Source organism: Pristiophorus japonicus, chromosome 3 (assembly GCF_044704955.1).
Source record: "Pristiophorus japonicus isolate sPriJap1 chromosome 3, sPriJap1.hap1, whole genome shotgun sequence".
Lineage (NCBI taxonomy): Eukaryota > Metazoa > Chordata > Chondrichthyes > Pristiophoridae > Pristiophorus > Pristiophorus japonicus.
Genome location: NC_091979.1, coordinates 143872466 through 143890374, shown reverse-complemented (window position 1 = coordinate 143890374; position 17909 = coordinate 143872466). Strand labels below are relative to the sequence as shown.

At 42.0% G+C, this 17909-nt stretch overlaps 1 protein-coding gene across 2 annotated transcripts in view; it reads right to left on the bottom strand.

Annotated features, from left to right (window-relative positions):
• glsa (glutaminase a) overlaps positions 1–17909 on the bottom strand; it is a 113406-nt gene that overhangs the window by 39263 nt on the left and 56234 nt on the right. Inside the window, exons 14-15 of one of the 2 annotated variants that reach the window (XM_070875877.1) lie at positions 15803–15895; positions 8685–11978 (exon numbers count right to left, since the gene is read on the bottom strand). In XM_070875877.1, coding sequence (XP_070731978.1) covers positions 11850–11978; positions 15803–15895 — 222 coding nt within the window. In that variant the 3' untranslated portion in view covers positions 8685–11849. Of the gene's footprint in view, positions 1–8684; positions 11979–15802; positions 15896–17909 lie in introns of those variants that run through there. The other variant, XM_070875876.1, reaches the window with a different exon arrangement.

Below are 17909 nucleotides of genomic sequence, written 5' to 3'. Positions count from 1 at the left end.
CCCCCCACACACACCCTCCCACCCACCCCCCACACACACCCTCCCACCCACCCCCCACACACACCCTCCCCACACACACACACCCTCCCCACACACACACACCCTCCCCACACACACACACCCTCCACACACACACACCCTCCACACACACACACACACCCACCCTCCCCACACACACACACACACCCTCCCCACACACACACACACCCTCCCCACACACACACACACCCTCCCCACACACACACACACACCCTCCCCACACACACACACCCTCCCCACACACACACACCCTCCCCACACACACACACCCCACCCCTCCCCTCCCCACACACACAAACACACACCCTCCCCTCCCCTCCCACACACACAAACACACACCCCTCCCTCCCCTCCCCACACACACAAACACACACCCCTCCCCTCCCCTCCCCTCCCCACACACACCACCCAACCCCCCACCCCTCACTGTCAGATAGAGAGAGACACTACAGAGAGAGAGACACTGCAGAGAGAGAGACACTGACAGAGACACCTTCCCTTCACATAAAGGTAGGACTTCTATTTTTTTATTGAGTGATTACTTATTACTTTGGTCTTGATGCTTTAGTTGCAGGGTTCCTTCTATTTTTTATTAATTAATTGCTTATTACTTTTTGTGCTTCGTTTAGTGCTTGGTGCTTTAAATGTACTTTGCTTCTTTAATGTTGTTGTGAAGGTGTTTATGGAAAATCCTCTAACTTCCCTTACCCCCCCCCCCGCTGTTGTGATGTTGATGTGTCCTTTGTGTTTAATGCTTCCCACCCGCGTCTCTGGCTGTGCCTGCACTAAACTTAACTCTAGGTAAGGTTTTTCAGAACTTACAAAAGTGGACACTTACTCCATCCTAAGTTAGTTTGTGGTAAGTTTTCACTGCCGAAACTTGCAAAACAGGCCTGAGTGGCTGGACACACCCCCTTTTGAAAAAAAAGTACCTTACCGAAAGCCAACCTAAACTAACTCACTAGAACTGGAGCAAACTAATATCCGAGAATTGCAATTTCTAACATACTCCAAACTAAACTAGTTGCTCCAAAAAACTAGGAGCAACTCCATCCGAAACTTGGGCCCTTACAGGAGAGGATTAAGAAAAAAAGGGACACTGATGTCATATACCAATGGCTAAATATTACAGAATCTTTAAAGGAATATAGAAAGTTAAGAGGCAAAATTAAGGATATTAGGAATGCTAAGAGCATGAAAAATTCTTGGCTAGTAAAATTAAGGAAAATCCTAAGATGTTCTATAAATAAATTAAGAGTAAGAGGGTAACTAAAGAAAGGGTAGGGCCTATTAGAGTAATCTTTGTGTGGAGGCGGAAGATGTTGGTAGGGTTCTTAACGAATACTTTGCATCGGTTTTCACAAAGGAAAGAGGTAATGCAGATACTGCTATCGAGGAGGAGTGTGATATTCTGAATGAAATAAATATAGTGAGAGAGAAAGTATTAAGGGGTTTAGTAGATAAGTCCCCAGGCCCGGATGAAATGCATCCCAGGCTGTTGAGCGAAGTAAATGACAATATAACAGAGGCCTTGACCATCATTTTCCAGTCCTCTTTATATTTGGGCATGGTGCCGGAGGACTGGTAATGTGGTCCCCTTGTTTAAGAAGGGAGAAAGGGATAGGCAGAGTAATTACAGGCCTGTCAGCCTAATCTCAGTGGTGGGAAAATTATTGGAAAAAATCCTTAAAGACAGGATAAATCTACATTTGGAAAGGCAAGGATTAATTAGGGACAGTCAACATGGATTTGTTGAGGGAAGATCGTGTTTAACTAACCGGATTGAGTTTTTTTGAGGAAGTAACCAAGAGGGCTGATGAGGGTAGTGTACATGATGTAGTGTATATGAACTTTAGCAAAGCTTTTGATAAGGTCCCACATCATAGACTGGTCACAAAGCTTAAAGCCCATGGGATCCAGGGCAAAGTGGCAAGTTGGACCTAAAATTGCTCTGGAGGTAGGAAGCAAAGTGTAATGATTGATGGAGGTTTCCAATGGGGTTCTGCAGGGCTCAGTACTGGGTCCCTTGCCTTTTGTGGTATATATCAATGATTTAGATTTGAATATAGGGAGTATGATTAAGAAGTTTGTAGACGACATTAAAATTGGCTGTGTGGTTGATAAGAGGAAAGTCATGGGCTGCTGGAGGATATAAATTTACTGGTCAGGTGGGTAGAGCAGTGGCAAATGGAATTTAATTCAGAGAAGTGTGAGGTAATGCACGTTGGGAGGGCTAATAAGAAAAGGGTATACACATTAAGCGGTAAGCCACTTAATAGTGTAGATGAACGAAGGGACCTTGGAGTGATTGTCCACAGATACCTGAAAGTAGGCCAGGTGGATAAGGTGGTTAAAAAGGTATACGGAATGCTTGCCTTTATTGGCCAAGGCACAGAATAAGAGAGCAGGGAGGTTATGCTTAAATTGTATAATACTTTGGTTAGGCCACAGCTGGAATACTGCGTGCAGTTCTGGTCGCCGTATTATAGGAAGGATGTGATTGCACTAGAGAGGTGGCAGAGGAGATTTACTAGGATGCTGCCTGGAATGGAGAATCTTAGTTATGAGGCCGACTGGATAGGCGGAGTTGGTTCTCATTGGAACAGAGGAAGTTGAGAGGAGACCTCATTGACGTGAACAAAATAGTGGATAGTGAGGGTCTATTTCCATTGGTGGAGGGGGCTATTCATCATCATAGGCAGTCCCTTGAACAAGGATGACTTGCTTCCATGAGAGTTCACAGATGTTTCAATGAAGGACCCGATGTTCCAGTCCTGAACTCCAGTTGAGGAGGTGGAAGATGCTTGTGCGTGAATTTTTAACGTGTGGTGACCGTTGCACATCAGCCACCACACGGGCTTGACAGAGCTAGGCCTTTATCCAGTGACAAGGATTAACCACTAACGACTGGAGACCTGCTCTGCTGCACGGACCTAGTGTGTACACATCGTAGTGTGGGAAGGTCTGTGCTGCCCCTGGGCCCTCGGCTATTCTGGGCCCCGTACCCTCACCAATGATGTTCCAGGGCCCGGCGCTCCAGCTCTATTTATAGCCTCGAGCTGCGGTAATGTTCTCACACAGGTCGGGGAGAATTATTAAGTGTACAGTAATTAAACACACATTTACAACAGAACCTTGAGAGTTTAGTAGAGGACTCAAAGGTGATAAATTTGCAGCCTGTGTACTGGAACTGTTCGAAACCCAAGTACCTTTTCTCCTTAATCCTTCTACATAACAATCTACATGTTTCTGCATTGCCCAATACAACTTGATATAAAGTGACTGTTAATGAGTCTCTTCAATTATCCCTGATCAGTGAAGTTTTCATGAGTTTGTTTTCTGTCGACCAGTACAACTCCTCTACCTTATCAACAGTTTCTTGTTTCTATTTTACCAAGTGAAAGTTCTAATTCCATACCAATCTCCTGCTTCTAAGGATGTGTTTCCTTATGCAGAATTACATTGTTACCCACTTATTTAAGCTCTCTGAAATATATGCACTCTTGTCTTTAGATGAAGTTTATTGTATAAACTGACCATTGCTTTAAGGATCAGTCTCAATCCAACAGCTCTGTCGCAACTGCATCTAAATTGACTTAAACTTCCTCACTTAACAGACAAAAGCTAAAGGTTGCTATTACTACAATATAATGAGAAATCAACAGGAGTGTAACGCTAACAGACCTCAGGACCGTCTGATTAACTCTTTCGTTACACCAATTGACGATACAAACACTGCTCCATATGTTTAAATGGGTTGCCAATCTGTCAATCTTGCTGAGCAGAGCACGCTAGATACATGTCCACAGTTCTGATTTTCTGTTGTAGGTTATTAGAATGTGCATGCAATATAATGTAGACAGTGGTGGGATCACAATTATTGCTCTTCCCTGACTCTCACTTCAATATTTAAGATTTTAGATTGCTAAATGGTGCAATTTAAGAGGCTCAGCATTTGCATCAACATCGTTCATATCAGGAGAGAAATAAGGAAAGAGTAGAAACTTCGTACGGACCCTAGGAGACCAGGATTTCCAGGCCAATGACTCAGAAGATCAAGATGTAAAATCAGTTTGGTAGAGATAAGAAATATGAGAGAAAGAAGTCACTGGTGTGAGTAGTCTATAGGTCTAACAGTAGCTACACTGTAGGACAGAGTATAAATCAAGAAATAATGGAGGCTTGTAAGAAGGGTATGGTAATAATCATGGGCAATTATAATCTTCATATTGATTGGACAAATCAAATTGGCAAAGGTATCCTTGAGGAAGAGTTCATAGAGTGTATTTGGGCTAGTTTTTTTACAATATATTGTGGAACCAACCAGGAAGCAGACTATTTTATATCTGGTAACGTGTAATGAGACTGGATTAATTAATGATTAAAGGATCCTCTTGGGAAAGTGAACATAGCATGGTAGAATTTCTAATTCAGTTTGAGGGTGAGAAAATTAGGTCTCAGACTAGTGTCCTGAACTTAAATAAAGGGAATTACAAAGGTATGAAGGCAGAGTTGGCTAAAGTGGACTGGGAAAATAGATTAACAGATAAGACAGTAGATAAGCAGTGGCAGACATATTTGAGGAGATATTTCATAACTCTCAGCAAAGATATATTCCAGTGAGAAAGAAAGACTCTAGAAAAGAGAAGGATGAATCATCCGTGGCTAACTACAGAAATAAAGGATGGTATCAATTGAAAACAAAGGCATACAATGTTGCGAAGATTAGCGGAAGGCCAGAGGATTGGGAAATGTTCACAAACCAGTAAAGGATGGCTAAAAAAAAAATAAGAGGGAAGATAGATTATGAGAATAAACTAGCAAAAATATAAAAACAAACAGTAAGAGCTTCTACAGGAACTTGCCTGCTTCATGCGAGTGCGCGTCCCTGGCTCAGTGTCTCGGAAAATTCAGCCCAGTATCTTAGTGATGTGGTCACAGATTTAGTAAGTAGCAAGGTCCTTCATACGAATTCAAAAGCATTCTAGCTGGTTCACTTTATATTTACCTTAAGGCTCCACTTAATCTAATGATCTCTAATTTCTTTCCACAGTGTACAGTAAAGGTCCCCTGAACATTCCCAGTGTCAGGGCACTGAATTTGAGCGAGTAGAGTATACTAATTGAAAGTAGTACAAGCAAATCGCTGTTTCACCTGGAAGGTGTTTGGGGCCCTGGGTTGGGAGGTGGTAAAAGGGCAGGTGTTGCACCACCTACACTTGCACAGGAAGATGCCGTGGGAAGCGGAGGTGGTGTTGGAGTGATTGAGGACATATATGTATTACTATGCTTTCTTGCAGAATTTTAATGTGAAACTTTCCTTCATAACACAAAAGAAATTTCAATAAACCAAGACATGATTTTGAAATGTGTCCATACCTAGTTGCAACAAATGGCGTAGGGCACACAAGGGTCCAGCATTTCTTTGAAAGGACGACTCTATTAAGACAAGACAATAGGGAGGGGGGGGGGGGGGGGGGGGGGGTGGAAATTGCCCCACACCCTGTTTGGGGCGCATAATGTGAATTAAGTAAAAATTTAATCGCCCAGTGAAAGCAGAACCTAAATGACCCGGAATTGGGGTCTTGGTGCGTGAAAAAACATCCAGGTGGTATCGGAGGTGCTTCCCGTGAGAGGGGCGGAAGAGCGGCGATATCACTCAGCAAGACGTGGACGTGCTGCGTTGACACATCACAATGCTCCCCCCACCCACCTACTTCAAGGTGAGGGCCTCTGCAAACTCCACTGGGCCACCAGGGAGGGTCTTGGCCAAGAGGAGATGCCGGGCTGCCTATTGGCAGGCTTGCCGAACTAGTGGCTGCTATTGTTATGCCGACTGCAAAGTCGGCAGACATTAAAAAAAAAGGCAGCGGCCACGGGACATGGCTCTCCGCTTCAAGATCAGACGGAGCACCCCAGCTTTGCGCTCTGCAAAGCTGTAGGTGGCATCACCCCGTGTCAACCTCACTCCCGCGGGGCAATTTCCCCCACGGGGCGTAAAGGGATCAGTGCGCACGACGATGTTAATGCGGCACAAAGCCGTTTCCGCCGCCGCCATCCTGGATGCAATTCCAGGTGGGTCTTTTGTTGCTTGCCCCCGGGCAAAAAGACCTTATTGCCCCGTTAATGGGCCTTTCGGAAAGGGGCAATTTGGGCCCCTAGGACTACTTCATTTTCAATTTTAATCCTCTTGCTGCACAGCACTGGTAACCCATTAATGACCGTTTTACATTGAACAAGGGGGTGTTATGCAGCTACTACTGTTTAGTGATACTACGTGCTTCGTGTCGATGTGCCATTTCCACAATTCTGACTCTAGGTCTCCTTTGCTGGCCCACTTCTTTTACTCTACCTTCGATGCCAGAGATGTTGGCTTCTCAAAACAATACCTCTGGCTATGTCATTGGACAACTCCCTCCCAACTCCTCATCCATTGTGCAATGTCTATTTTCACCTCATGTGCCTGGTGATGTTTTAATATAAATGCAAACTGTTCCAGTAATAATTTTTGCCTACAATTGACAATTTCAGTTAATTTGATAGCAAAAATATATACACAGCTACAAGAGACGCAAAACAGTTTTATTAAATACAAAAAAATGCAAAAGTTACATTAATAAGCAAATGTAAAACAAATGTCACTGCTAAGGAATATAAAATACAAAAAAAATACATGCAATAAAGTACAAAGAGACATTGCAAACAAGGTATTGGAAATGCAGCTTCTAAAAAAAAATTATAGCCAAACACTATACACAAACCAATTTATAGCAACTTAAATTTTACATCCTGTATCTTTTATCTATTCTGTAACTATGCTTCTTTTCTTGCATCTAACAGATGATCTACTGATCAAAAGTCTTTAAGCAGCCCAATTTATATTGACTAACCAGGTATTAGGAAGATAATAAAAGTAACCCCACCTGCTCCACAACAGCAGCTCATGTTGCTGATGTTACAAATGTATTAGAATACTTGGCTGTGCTGGAATGATGAAAATGCACATTTCCAGGTATGATGAATGGGACAAACATCCAATGTTGCACTGCTAGTGTTTATACTATCAACACTGATGTAAAAGTAAATCATGAACCCAAAGTTCCCAAGGGACTTGTGTTGGGTTTAAGCAGGAATTAAATTAATGAACCTATAGTATAATTGGGGCTCCATTCCTGTATTCTCAAAAATGTATAATTATGTAAATGCAGAATCTGTTCCATTACACACATTTCCCCTATTGAGGAAAATTGGTTACTTACTTAGCAAATCAAGCTCCTCCCATCTAATACCTTGAAGGAATTCGGTGTTTGTTGTGCTATATAGTGCTCTAACTTCCTCATCTTTCTCCCAATGGATTAAGATAATACTGATTTCCTAGACCAACCAGTGAGCTTGGATTTCTAAATTTGAACAGAGATACTTGCATACAAAAATGTGCAGCTTTAATTCTATAATAAATTTGGTCAAAATGCAGAGAGTTTACAGTCTTTGGTATACTAAACAGATCAGGTTATACTGCCAATATAAAATATTGCTATTTATACCATTCCCTTCAAATCTGGAAACAATACTAACCATGAGGTACATATTAAATCAGATAGCAAATGTTGTATTGAACCTCCCTGATCCAGTCTCTTTTTTAAAAAAAGTTATGTTGTTAATTTTCTATTTACTATTTCATTTTTAAATTGGAGACAACTGTAGGGCTAGTTTAGGCATAATCCCAAAGTGACAATTCTGCCCATAACACTGCTTTGTCAAACTACCTCAATCTTGATCGAAGTACTGACGGCAATCGACCCTATATCTACATAGCTCTACATGGAACGAATACTAATTTTTTCTCCAAGTTTTGTATTGGATAACTTTCCACTTAAGACTAGGCAAAGACTACCAAAATGTAATTCACATCTGCCAAAGGTTACCAGAATCCAGAAATATTGGAGCAGGAGTAAGTCAGTCATCCAGTTTCTCCAGTCTATTCCATCATTTTATTAGATCATGGCTGATCTGTACCTCAGGTCTAATTCAATCCCAGATCTCAATATGTAAAGCATTTGTAGCAGTCTATTGCCAGCATTCTAGTCATGCCGCCTATACTCCATGAAAATATTCCCCTCTATAAAAGGTAGCCCTCAAATTTTTGATATTTACTAATTCTAATGTTAAATCTAAAATGGGCAACTCCAGAGAACAACTTCATCAATCTGGACTAATCTTATACTCAATGTTGTTTTGTAGATACAGCCGCTGAAATATTAATACAGCCATGAACTATAAATACTGTTTCTGGAAAGATAGAAATTTGGGGGCAAGTTTCAGGACGCACCACCCCCGCGAGATTTCCACGCTCAAAACCTTACCTAAAAACTCTCCCCGCTGCTGGAACGTTCCAGGCTATCGGCGCAGCGCAGCACAAGCTGTGGGGGGCGGAGCCATGTGCAGTAGCTCCAGGCGCCCCAGGCTGAGTGGGAGGGGCCCAAAGCACGCCGCCCCTAGCCCTGGCCGAATGGGCTCACTGGAGTGGCGAAGATCGGACTGGACCTCCCTCTTCAGCTCCTGCCCCTACCCCCTCCTTCAGTTTCAGTCTGGCCCCCCCCTCCCACCCTTTGGCAGGGCCCGCCCACCATCTTGCTGGGGGTGGGCCCCGCCCAAAGTCTTCGGCCCGGCTTCCTCTCGTCGGCTGGGCCCATTCAGCCTCCATCTCTCTCTCTCTACCTGCTGAGAGAGACACACAGACAGAGAGAGAGACACACAGACAGAGAGAGAGAGACACAGACAGAGAGAGAGAGAGACACACAGACAGAGAGAGAGAGAGAGAGAGAGAGAGAGAGAGAGAGAGAGACAGACACAGACAGAGAGAGAGAGAGAGAGAGAGAGAGAGACACAGACAGAGACACAGACAGAGAGAGAGACATAGACAGAGAGAGAGACACACACAGAGAGAGAGAGACAGACACACAGACACAGAGAGAGAGAGAGACAGACACACACAGAGAGAGAGACAGACACACACAGAGAGAGAGAGACACACAGAGAGAGAGAGACACAGACAGAGAGAGGGGCCCCGTCCCAACACGCTGTTGGAGGGCTCCCGGTGCTGCAGTCGGTGGGTAGAAACTTAATTTTTTTTATTTATTGTTTAAATTATTTATTAATTTTTTAATTTTTCTTGATTGATTTATTGATCTATTTATCATTTAATATTGATGATGGCTCTTTATTTGTAAAAGTGATGTGTTTCATGTTTATAAACTTCCCCCCCCCCCCTCCCCCCATTTCTCTTACCTACGCCTGATTTATAAGTATAGGCGAGGTTTCTTTGAGCGTACAAAAATCTACACTTACTCCATTCGAAGTTAGTTTGGAGTAAGTTTTCGCTGCCTAAACTTGCAAAACAGGCGTAAGTGGCCGGACACTCCCCCTTTTGAAAAAAAAATCTGTTCTAAAATGAAACTGTTCTAACTCACTAGAACTGGAGCAAACTAAATACAGAGAATTGCAATTTCTAAGATACTACATTCTAAACTAGTTGCTCCAAAAAAATAGGAGCAACTCAGGCCGAAACTTGACCTCAGCTTTATTTATTGGTTGCTTTCCTTGACTTTATATACATGTACACTGTCGATAAAAGTTGTCCACACACATCTGGTAATATGACAAATGCAGACATCAATGTTTATAGCATAAAATGCAACTAATTTGTTTCATGCTATATGCCAGCCATGTCAGTTAAAACCCGAGAGCAAGACAAGCTGCACTGATGACGGACATTTAGTATTAAATCTTTTTACAATGAATGCTCCCCGACAGGACTAATATCATGCAAGGCAATAAAATATCTTGACTGCATCAAACACTATCCATTGTTCCCACTGGTTTTAAAAAAAAACTTTTATCATAGTTACTGTGATGTGTCATTTATTGATTAAACTATATAAACTCCAGACTTCAATGTTCAGCTAGGCCCATTCCCAATACGATCACATTACTCTCATGTCCAGCATATCTTCCACACAGTGCAAATGATATACAGCTGCATAGGTTTACCAATGTCAGTTTTTCCACTGTAATCACTATAATTCAGCATTGCCCTACAGGCAGCAGGAATACATTAAGCAACTGTGATATAATGCCCAGTCCAATGCAATGCAACTTGCTTCTTGCCTTCTCTGCCGTCCCATCCCCCCCACCCGACTATTTGCTTAGTCACAGAACACCAGGATTCAGTGCCTTACTTCTCCCTCTAATTTTCATTCTTTTCAGCCTCAAATTCTCAGACTTTTTTTTCAGCTGCTCAAAGGCATCAGCCACATCCACCACTTAGGTAGACTAGGAAAGGAGAAAAATACTCCACTTAAAAACTCCTAAAACAAAGACACTTCAGGAAGCAAGAACAATTGTGAATGGTCCCCTCAGATTTTTTTTTGCATTTCCTTTTCTACACTACACATCTTTTCGGTTCAGACTGCAGGCCCATGTCCCAACAGTCCAAAGGTCAACATCAGTATCTTGTATTCACACAGCACCTTCAATGTAGGAAAACATCCCAAAGCGCATCACAGGAGCGTAATCAGACAAGAAAATAACGCTGAGTCAAGGAAGGAGATATTAGGATGGGCAACCAAATGCTTATTCAAAGAAGTAGGATCTTAAAAGGAGGACAACAGATGCAACGGCCTCAATGTCTGAAGGCATGGTCACCAATGGTGGGGTGAAGGGAGTGGTGGGGATGCACAAGAATCCAGTGTTGGAAGAATGGAGAATTCTTGGAGAGTTGGAGGAGGTCACAGACATATGGATGGACAAGGCCATGGAGGGATTTGAACACGAGGATGAGAATTTTAAAATCAAGCTGTTGGTGGACCAGGAGCCAATGTAGGTCATAGGGATGATGGATGAACAAGACAGTACACGTTAGAATACAGGCAGTAAAGTTTTGAATGAGCTCAAGTTTATGCATGGTTGGAGATGGGAGGCCAGCCAAGAGAGCATTGGAATAGTCAGTTTGGAGGCAACAAAAAGCTGGGGCAGATACGTGCAATGTTACGAAGTGGGGGATATGGGGTCGGAAACTCAGCACGGAGTCAAATAGGACACCGTTTTTGAATAGTCTGGTTCAGCCTGAGAAAAGGGTAGGGAGGAGGATGGAATCAGTGGCAAGGGAACAAAGATGTTGGGGGTGGTGCAGCAAACAACGGCTTTGGTCTTCCCAATATTGAGGAAATTGTGGCTCATCCAGGGATGGATGTTGAGCAAGGAGTCTGACAACACAGAGGCAGTGGAGGGGTCAAAAGTGGTGGTGTAAGAGAGCTGGATGTCATAAGGACACACGTGCAACCCATGCCATGCCTTCAGATAATGTCGCTGAAGGGCAGCATGTAGATGAGAAATAGGAGGTGACCATGAATGGATACTTGGGGGACCTCAGAGGTAAAGGTGCAGGGACAGAAAGGGAAGCCATTATAGGAGCTTCTTTGGCTACGACTATTAGCAAGAGTGGAACCAGGTGAGGGCAGTCCCACTCAGCTAGACAATGGAGCAGAGGCAGAGGAGGTTGGTATGTTACAGCAAGACACTGCATGGAATTGATGCCTTGACATAGTTCATAACATTGGAGCAACGAGTAATGTATTCACATTATGCAGGATACAATAGAAGCAAGCAAATATTAATAAGCTTACTCAAAGTGCTAACATGATAGAAGTTTATATACAAACAAATACTTCAGAATAGTTTCAGAACTAGAGATCTTCCAGTTCAAGATCATAAAAATTAAGTCCAGCCACTTCAGTTTCTTACAGCAAGACTTTACATTCTATATACTACAGTAGTGGAAGAATCCTCCTCATTTGGTTCAGGTGATACTTTTTTCCACAGAGTCCCTTTAAGTGCAAGCTCTTTCTGTAGACTTTCATAATCCATTGATCCGAAGGAATGCTGGTATTTTAAGCAACATGAATAATTAGATTCTTAATGTTAAGACTTCTGGTGACGGTCATAAACAACTAATTATTCCACTAATACTTGATAAATCTCCCCACCCCCTCTTGTAAATGTAACGGGGCTGTGATCCGAATAAAATCAATTTTCTTGCCAATAATTTACTTCAAACTTCATATAAATACATTTAAACATATAACCTGCAATTCTACGTAACCATATTGTAATTTAGTCCTGCTGCTGCAAAGAAAATCTTTCCTCAACTGCCCTATGTGCTTGGCAGATTTAGCACAAAATTCAGTTTTGTAACAATGCTTAACAAATGCAGTCAAGAGTAATTATACAGACTGATAAAATAATTTTTTTCTGATCCATTTTGTTCACCCCTTATAAAACTGATTTGTCTATCTTGAAGGAGCATCTGGGTACTAATTTATTTCATGTGAACAGCATTAGCATGCAGAAGTAGATATGGATCGCAGATCATGCAGCAGGACAAGGTGACCTGGCACTAGAAGTTCTAGCTGTGTTCCATCTTTATGCCTTCTAAGTGCAGAGAAACATACACCACCACAATACACAGGGTTTTAAATGAAACCTTGAAAGACAGAAGTTATAGAAGTGAAGATTCAAAGGCTTTGCACTAAGAAAGCAAATCCAACAGCAATTTGATCTTACTGTTAGAACACATCTCCTATTCCTTCTGCTCAGTGTCACATACAAACACATGCATGCAATGCAAGCCTGACAGGAATCAGCATCCCTTCTGTCTCCTCTCCTTTTTTAAAATTCAGTCCTACAAAAGAGGCTTAACTTCCAGTTCTGATGAAGGGTCTACACAACATTTTTGAATGCTTAAAGATCTGTACCTTTCCATTTTGTTCTTAGTCTTGGTTTAAGTGCTACTACACTCAGATATTACTTGCTAACCCCCTGCTCCATCTTAATTTAACTGCGTACAGAGCTCCATCTAAATCTGGTAATAAGAATGGGATCTGACCCTACTCCGAGGGTTTTGCAGCAAGACCACAAACCTTGTTTACAACCAAGCATGTTTGGCAATCTAGAACCAATATGAAACGATGAATGGAATAGGGCAGGCTAGATGAAATGGAAGACTCTGTGGAAAGCAGTAACAGTCAAAAGGGATCAGATAGCTGCACAGAAGCATGTAAAAGAAATCTTATCCACTGCAAGAATGACTACAGCTTATTGCAGATTTACAGCAGTGAGCATAAAACAGACATGTGTTAAGATGTGTAAATCAACAGATAATGAGTTTATCTTTTCTCTGACTAGCTGCTGCAAGCACAAGTGCACTGGTCCAGTTTTAATTTAGTCAATATTAAGGGTAAAGTGATTAGTTATCGAGTGAAGTTAACCAGATAGCTTGTTTTGGTGATAAATTAAGAGTATGGTGTATGTCCAACTACATCTCAAAAGCTTAAAAAAACCTTCCACAACTGCAATAAGCCAATGATTGGCAATTTTGGCTTGAATCACACCGCAAATACGTATAGGCCTAGAGACTAGAGAGCAGATATAGATGGAGAATTTTCTCAACATTTTCAGTCAGATGCACAGAAACACATCTCAAATAAAGGAATGGGTTATAACTGGGCAAAGTGCTTACAAAATGCCTTAAAGAATGTATTAGTGACAACTGGACTACAATCAGATTAGGTACCAGATAAGTGGGGGCTATTGAAAGTTCTAATAAAGCAGGATGACTTTTTTGTTCGAGGTTACCACTGGAAATGGAACAACTTTCCATTATGGGCATTCAGTAATTACATTTAACAACTATACTTGGTGCTGCCTGATGCTAAAAAAGGTACCTCTTAACTATATGGTTCAACCTTAAAAGAGCCACTCCCTTTTATATTGGTGCAATATATGATCAGAAGTGGAAAATCACATCAGCTATTCATGTAGCAGTCTTATGACAAGTGCAGATGTTCATAGAATCATACAGCACAGAGTGTCCATTCAGCCCTTTGTGCCTGTGCCAGCTCTTTGCAATTAGTCTCGCATCCCTGCTCTTTCCCCATAGGTCTGTGGATTTTTCATTTTGAAGTATATATCAAATTCCCTTTTGATAGTTGAGTGAATTTGCTTCCACCACCCTTTCAGGCAATGCATTCCAGACCATAACAACTCACATACATAAACATTTCTCATCCCCCTCCTTCTGGTTCTTTTGCCAATTACCTTAAATTAGTGTTCTCTAGTTATTGACCCTCCTGGCAGTGGAAATAGTATCTCCTTTATCAAAATCCTTCATGATTTTGAACATCTCTATTAAAATTACATTAAATTGTATGTTAGCCTCTATTATTAAGGGATTGGAGTACAAGAGTAAAGAAGTCTTACTACAATTATATAGGGCCCTGGTGAAACCACATCTGGAGTACAGTGTACAGCTTTGGTCTCCCCTTACCCAAGGAAGGATATACTTGTCTGAGGGAGTGCAACAAAGGTTTATTAGACTGATTCCTGGGATGAAGAGATTGTTCTGTGAGGGTAGATTGAGTAGACTAGGCCTATATTCCTGAGAGTTAAGATGAATGAGAGGCGATCCAATGAAACAAAAAGGACTTGACAGGGTAGATGCTGGGAGGACATTTCCCTTGCTTGGGGAGTCTAGAACTAGGGATCAGTCTCAAAATAAGGGTTTGACCATTAAGGACTGAGATGAAGAGAAATGTCTTCACTCAAAGGGTTGTGAATCTTTGGATTTCTCTACCCCAGAGGGCTGTGGATGTTCAGTCATTGAGTATATTCAAGACAGAGAGAGAGTGATAGATTCTTGGATACTAGGGGAAATCAAGGGATTATGGAGATAGTGCAGGAAGGTGGAGTTGAGGTAGAAGATAGTCTACGATCTTATTGAATGGCAGAGCAGGCTCGAAAGGCCAAATGGGTAACTATTTCTTATATTTTTCCATTAACCTTCTCTGCTTTAAGGAGAACAATCCCAGCTTCTCAGTCTCTCACTTAGCTGAAGTCCTTCATTCCTATCATTTAGTACCATTCTAACAAATCTCCTCTGCACCCTCTCCAAGGACGTGACATCTTTCCTAAAGTGTGGTGCCCAGAATTGAACGCAATAATCCAATTAAGGTTTAACAAGTGATTTATAAAAGGTTTAGCAGAAATTTCTTGCTGTTGTACTCTGTCGCTTTTATAAAACCAAGGATCCTGCATACTTTTTGACATCCTGATCAACTTGTCCTGAAACCATCAAAAGATTTGTGTACATACACCCCCAGGTCTCTGTTTCTGCACCCTTATTAAAATTGTACCATTTAGTTTATAATGTACACAAATTCTTTATGTATACAGGTGGGTTACAATACTAAATTTAAGCATGGATGGGAACTAGAGTAGAACCAGTTGCTGAAAAAAAAACATATCTAAAAGAATGTAATTTCTGTATAAACTACAAAATGCTGTATGACCCGGATACCTGAACTTTCTTCTCAACAGTATAGGCAATAAAGAAATGCATAACAGTTATCAGATCTAATGACGTTAAGCAGCAAATTACACGACCTGAAGAGGCAACTAAAAATCAGAACTTGATTCCAACAACTGAAATATTACCATGTGAAACTTAGCATGTCAGATTATTTTACATAAACCCTGAGAAAAACCAAATACAATTGCAGTTTCATTACAAAATAATTGCAAAAGATTTGGCAGTTTTTGGATTTCATGCATCTAATAGATCAAAGTGTACATTTTGGTAGTTACCAATTAAGTAATTTTTCCAACAATGCTGAAGAGTTTCGTTTTAATCTTGTTAAAGTTAAACTTACCCGTACTTCACCACCTTCCCTCCGAGGATCATGCTTCTTTGCAAAGTGCCTCAGGTTGTCATAATTATGGAAATTAAACAACGAAACGAGGTCCTAAAAATAAATTTTAAAAATTCACCAATTAATAAGCCCAACCACTGTTACAAATAATTTAAAAATAAATAACAGTCACAAATCCACAAAATGTGGGTCTTGATTTTATGATTTCTTCATAACCTGTTCAGTTAACCCAACATGTTCTGCTGCAGAAACTAAAAGCACAAAGCTCCCAATTACCAAACTTCAGAAAATAGAAGCACATCTATATATATTTTTTAAAATTGTTCCTGGGATGTGGGCGTCGCTGGCAGGGCCAACATTTATTGCCCATGAAAATGTGGTGGTGAACTGCCTTCTTGAACTGCTGCAGATCGTGGGGTGAAGGTACTACCACACAGTGCTGTAAGGGAAAAAAAAAAAAGAGTCCAGGATTTTGACCCAGCGACGATGAAGGAATGGCAATATATTTCCAAGTTAAGATGGTGTGTAACGTGGAGGTGAACTTGCAGGCGTTAGTTGTCCCATGTGCCTGCTGCCCTTAGGTCATGGGTTTTGGAGGTGCTGTCGAAGAAGCCTTGGCGAGTTGTTGCAGTGCATCTTGTAGATGGTATACACTGCAGGCACAGTGCGCCGGTGGTGGAGGGAGTGAATGTTTAAGGTGGTGGATGGGGTGCCAATCAAGTGGGCTGATTTGTGCTGGAGTGTCGAGGAGTGTTGTTGCAGCTGCACTCATCTAGGCAAGTAGAGAGTATTCCACCACACTCCTGACTTTTGTCTTAACAAATTAGTGGAAAGGCTTTGGGGAGTCAGGTGGTGAGATATGCGCCACAGAATACCTAGCCTCTGACCTGCTATTTTAACTACAGTGTTTATGTGGCTGATCCAGTTAATTTTCTGGCCACAGTGACCACACACGATATTGATGGTGGGGGATTTGGCGATGGTAATGCTGCTGAATGTCAAAGGCCAGTGGTTAGACTCTTTTGTTGGAGATAGTTATTACCTGGCACGACGTTACTTGTTATTTATCAGCCCAAGCCTGAATGTTGTCCAGCTCTTGCGGGCATGGACTGCTTCATTACCCGAGTTGCAAATGGAACTTAACACTGCAAACAGCAAACATTTCCACTTCTGACCTTATGTTGGAGGGAAGGTCATTGATGAAGCAGCTGACGATGGTTGGGCCTAGGACAGTGACCTGAGGTACAGGCTGTGATAATTGACCAACTACAAACATCTTCCTTTGTGCTAGGTATGAGTCTCTCTCTCTCTCTCTATTCTACTGGGGCTCTTTGATACCACATGCAGTCAAATACTGTCTTGATGTCAAGGGCAGTCACTTTCACCTCACTGCTGGAATTCAGCTCTCATCTTCCATCACTTTGCTGATGATTGAGATTAGACTGATGTGGCAATAATTTACCAGATTGGATTTGTCCTGCTTTTTGTGGACAGGACATACCTGGGCAGATGCCAGTGTTGCAGCTGTACTGGAACAGCTTGGTTAGAGGCATAGCTAATTCTGGAGCGCAAGTCTTCACAGCATGACAGCTGGGATGCTATCAGGGCCCATAGCCTTTGTTGTATCCACTGCGTTCAGCCTTTTCTTGATATCATGTGGATCAAACTGGCTGAAGTCTGGCTTCTAAGATGGTGGAGACCTCAGGAGGCGGCTGATACGGATCATCCACTCGGCACTTCTGGCTGAAAATGGTTGCAAACGCTTCAGCCTCGTTTTTTGCACTTGCATGCTGGGCTCCATCATTGAGATTGGGAATTTCATGGGGCCTCCTCCTCTCGTTGGTTGTTTAATTGTCCACCACCATTCATACTGGATGTGGCACAACTGCAGAGTATTGATCTGATCCACTGATTATGGGATCACTTAGCTTGGTCTATAGCATGTTGCTTTTGCCCTTCATCAGGCAGGTGGTCTTGTGTTGCAACTTCGCCAGGTTAGCACCTCATTTTTAGGTAATTCTGGTGCTGCTCCTGGCATGCTCTTCTGCACTCTTCATTGAATTAGGGTTAGTCTGTTGACTTGATGATAATGGTAGAGGGATAAGCC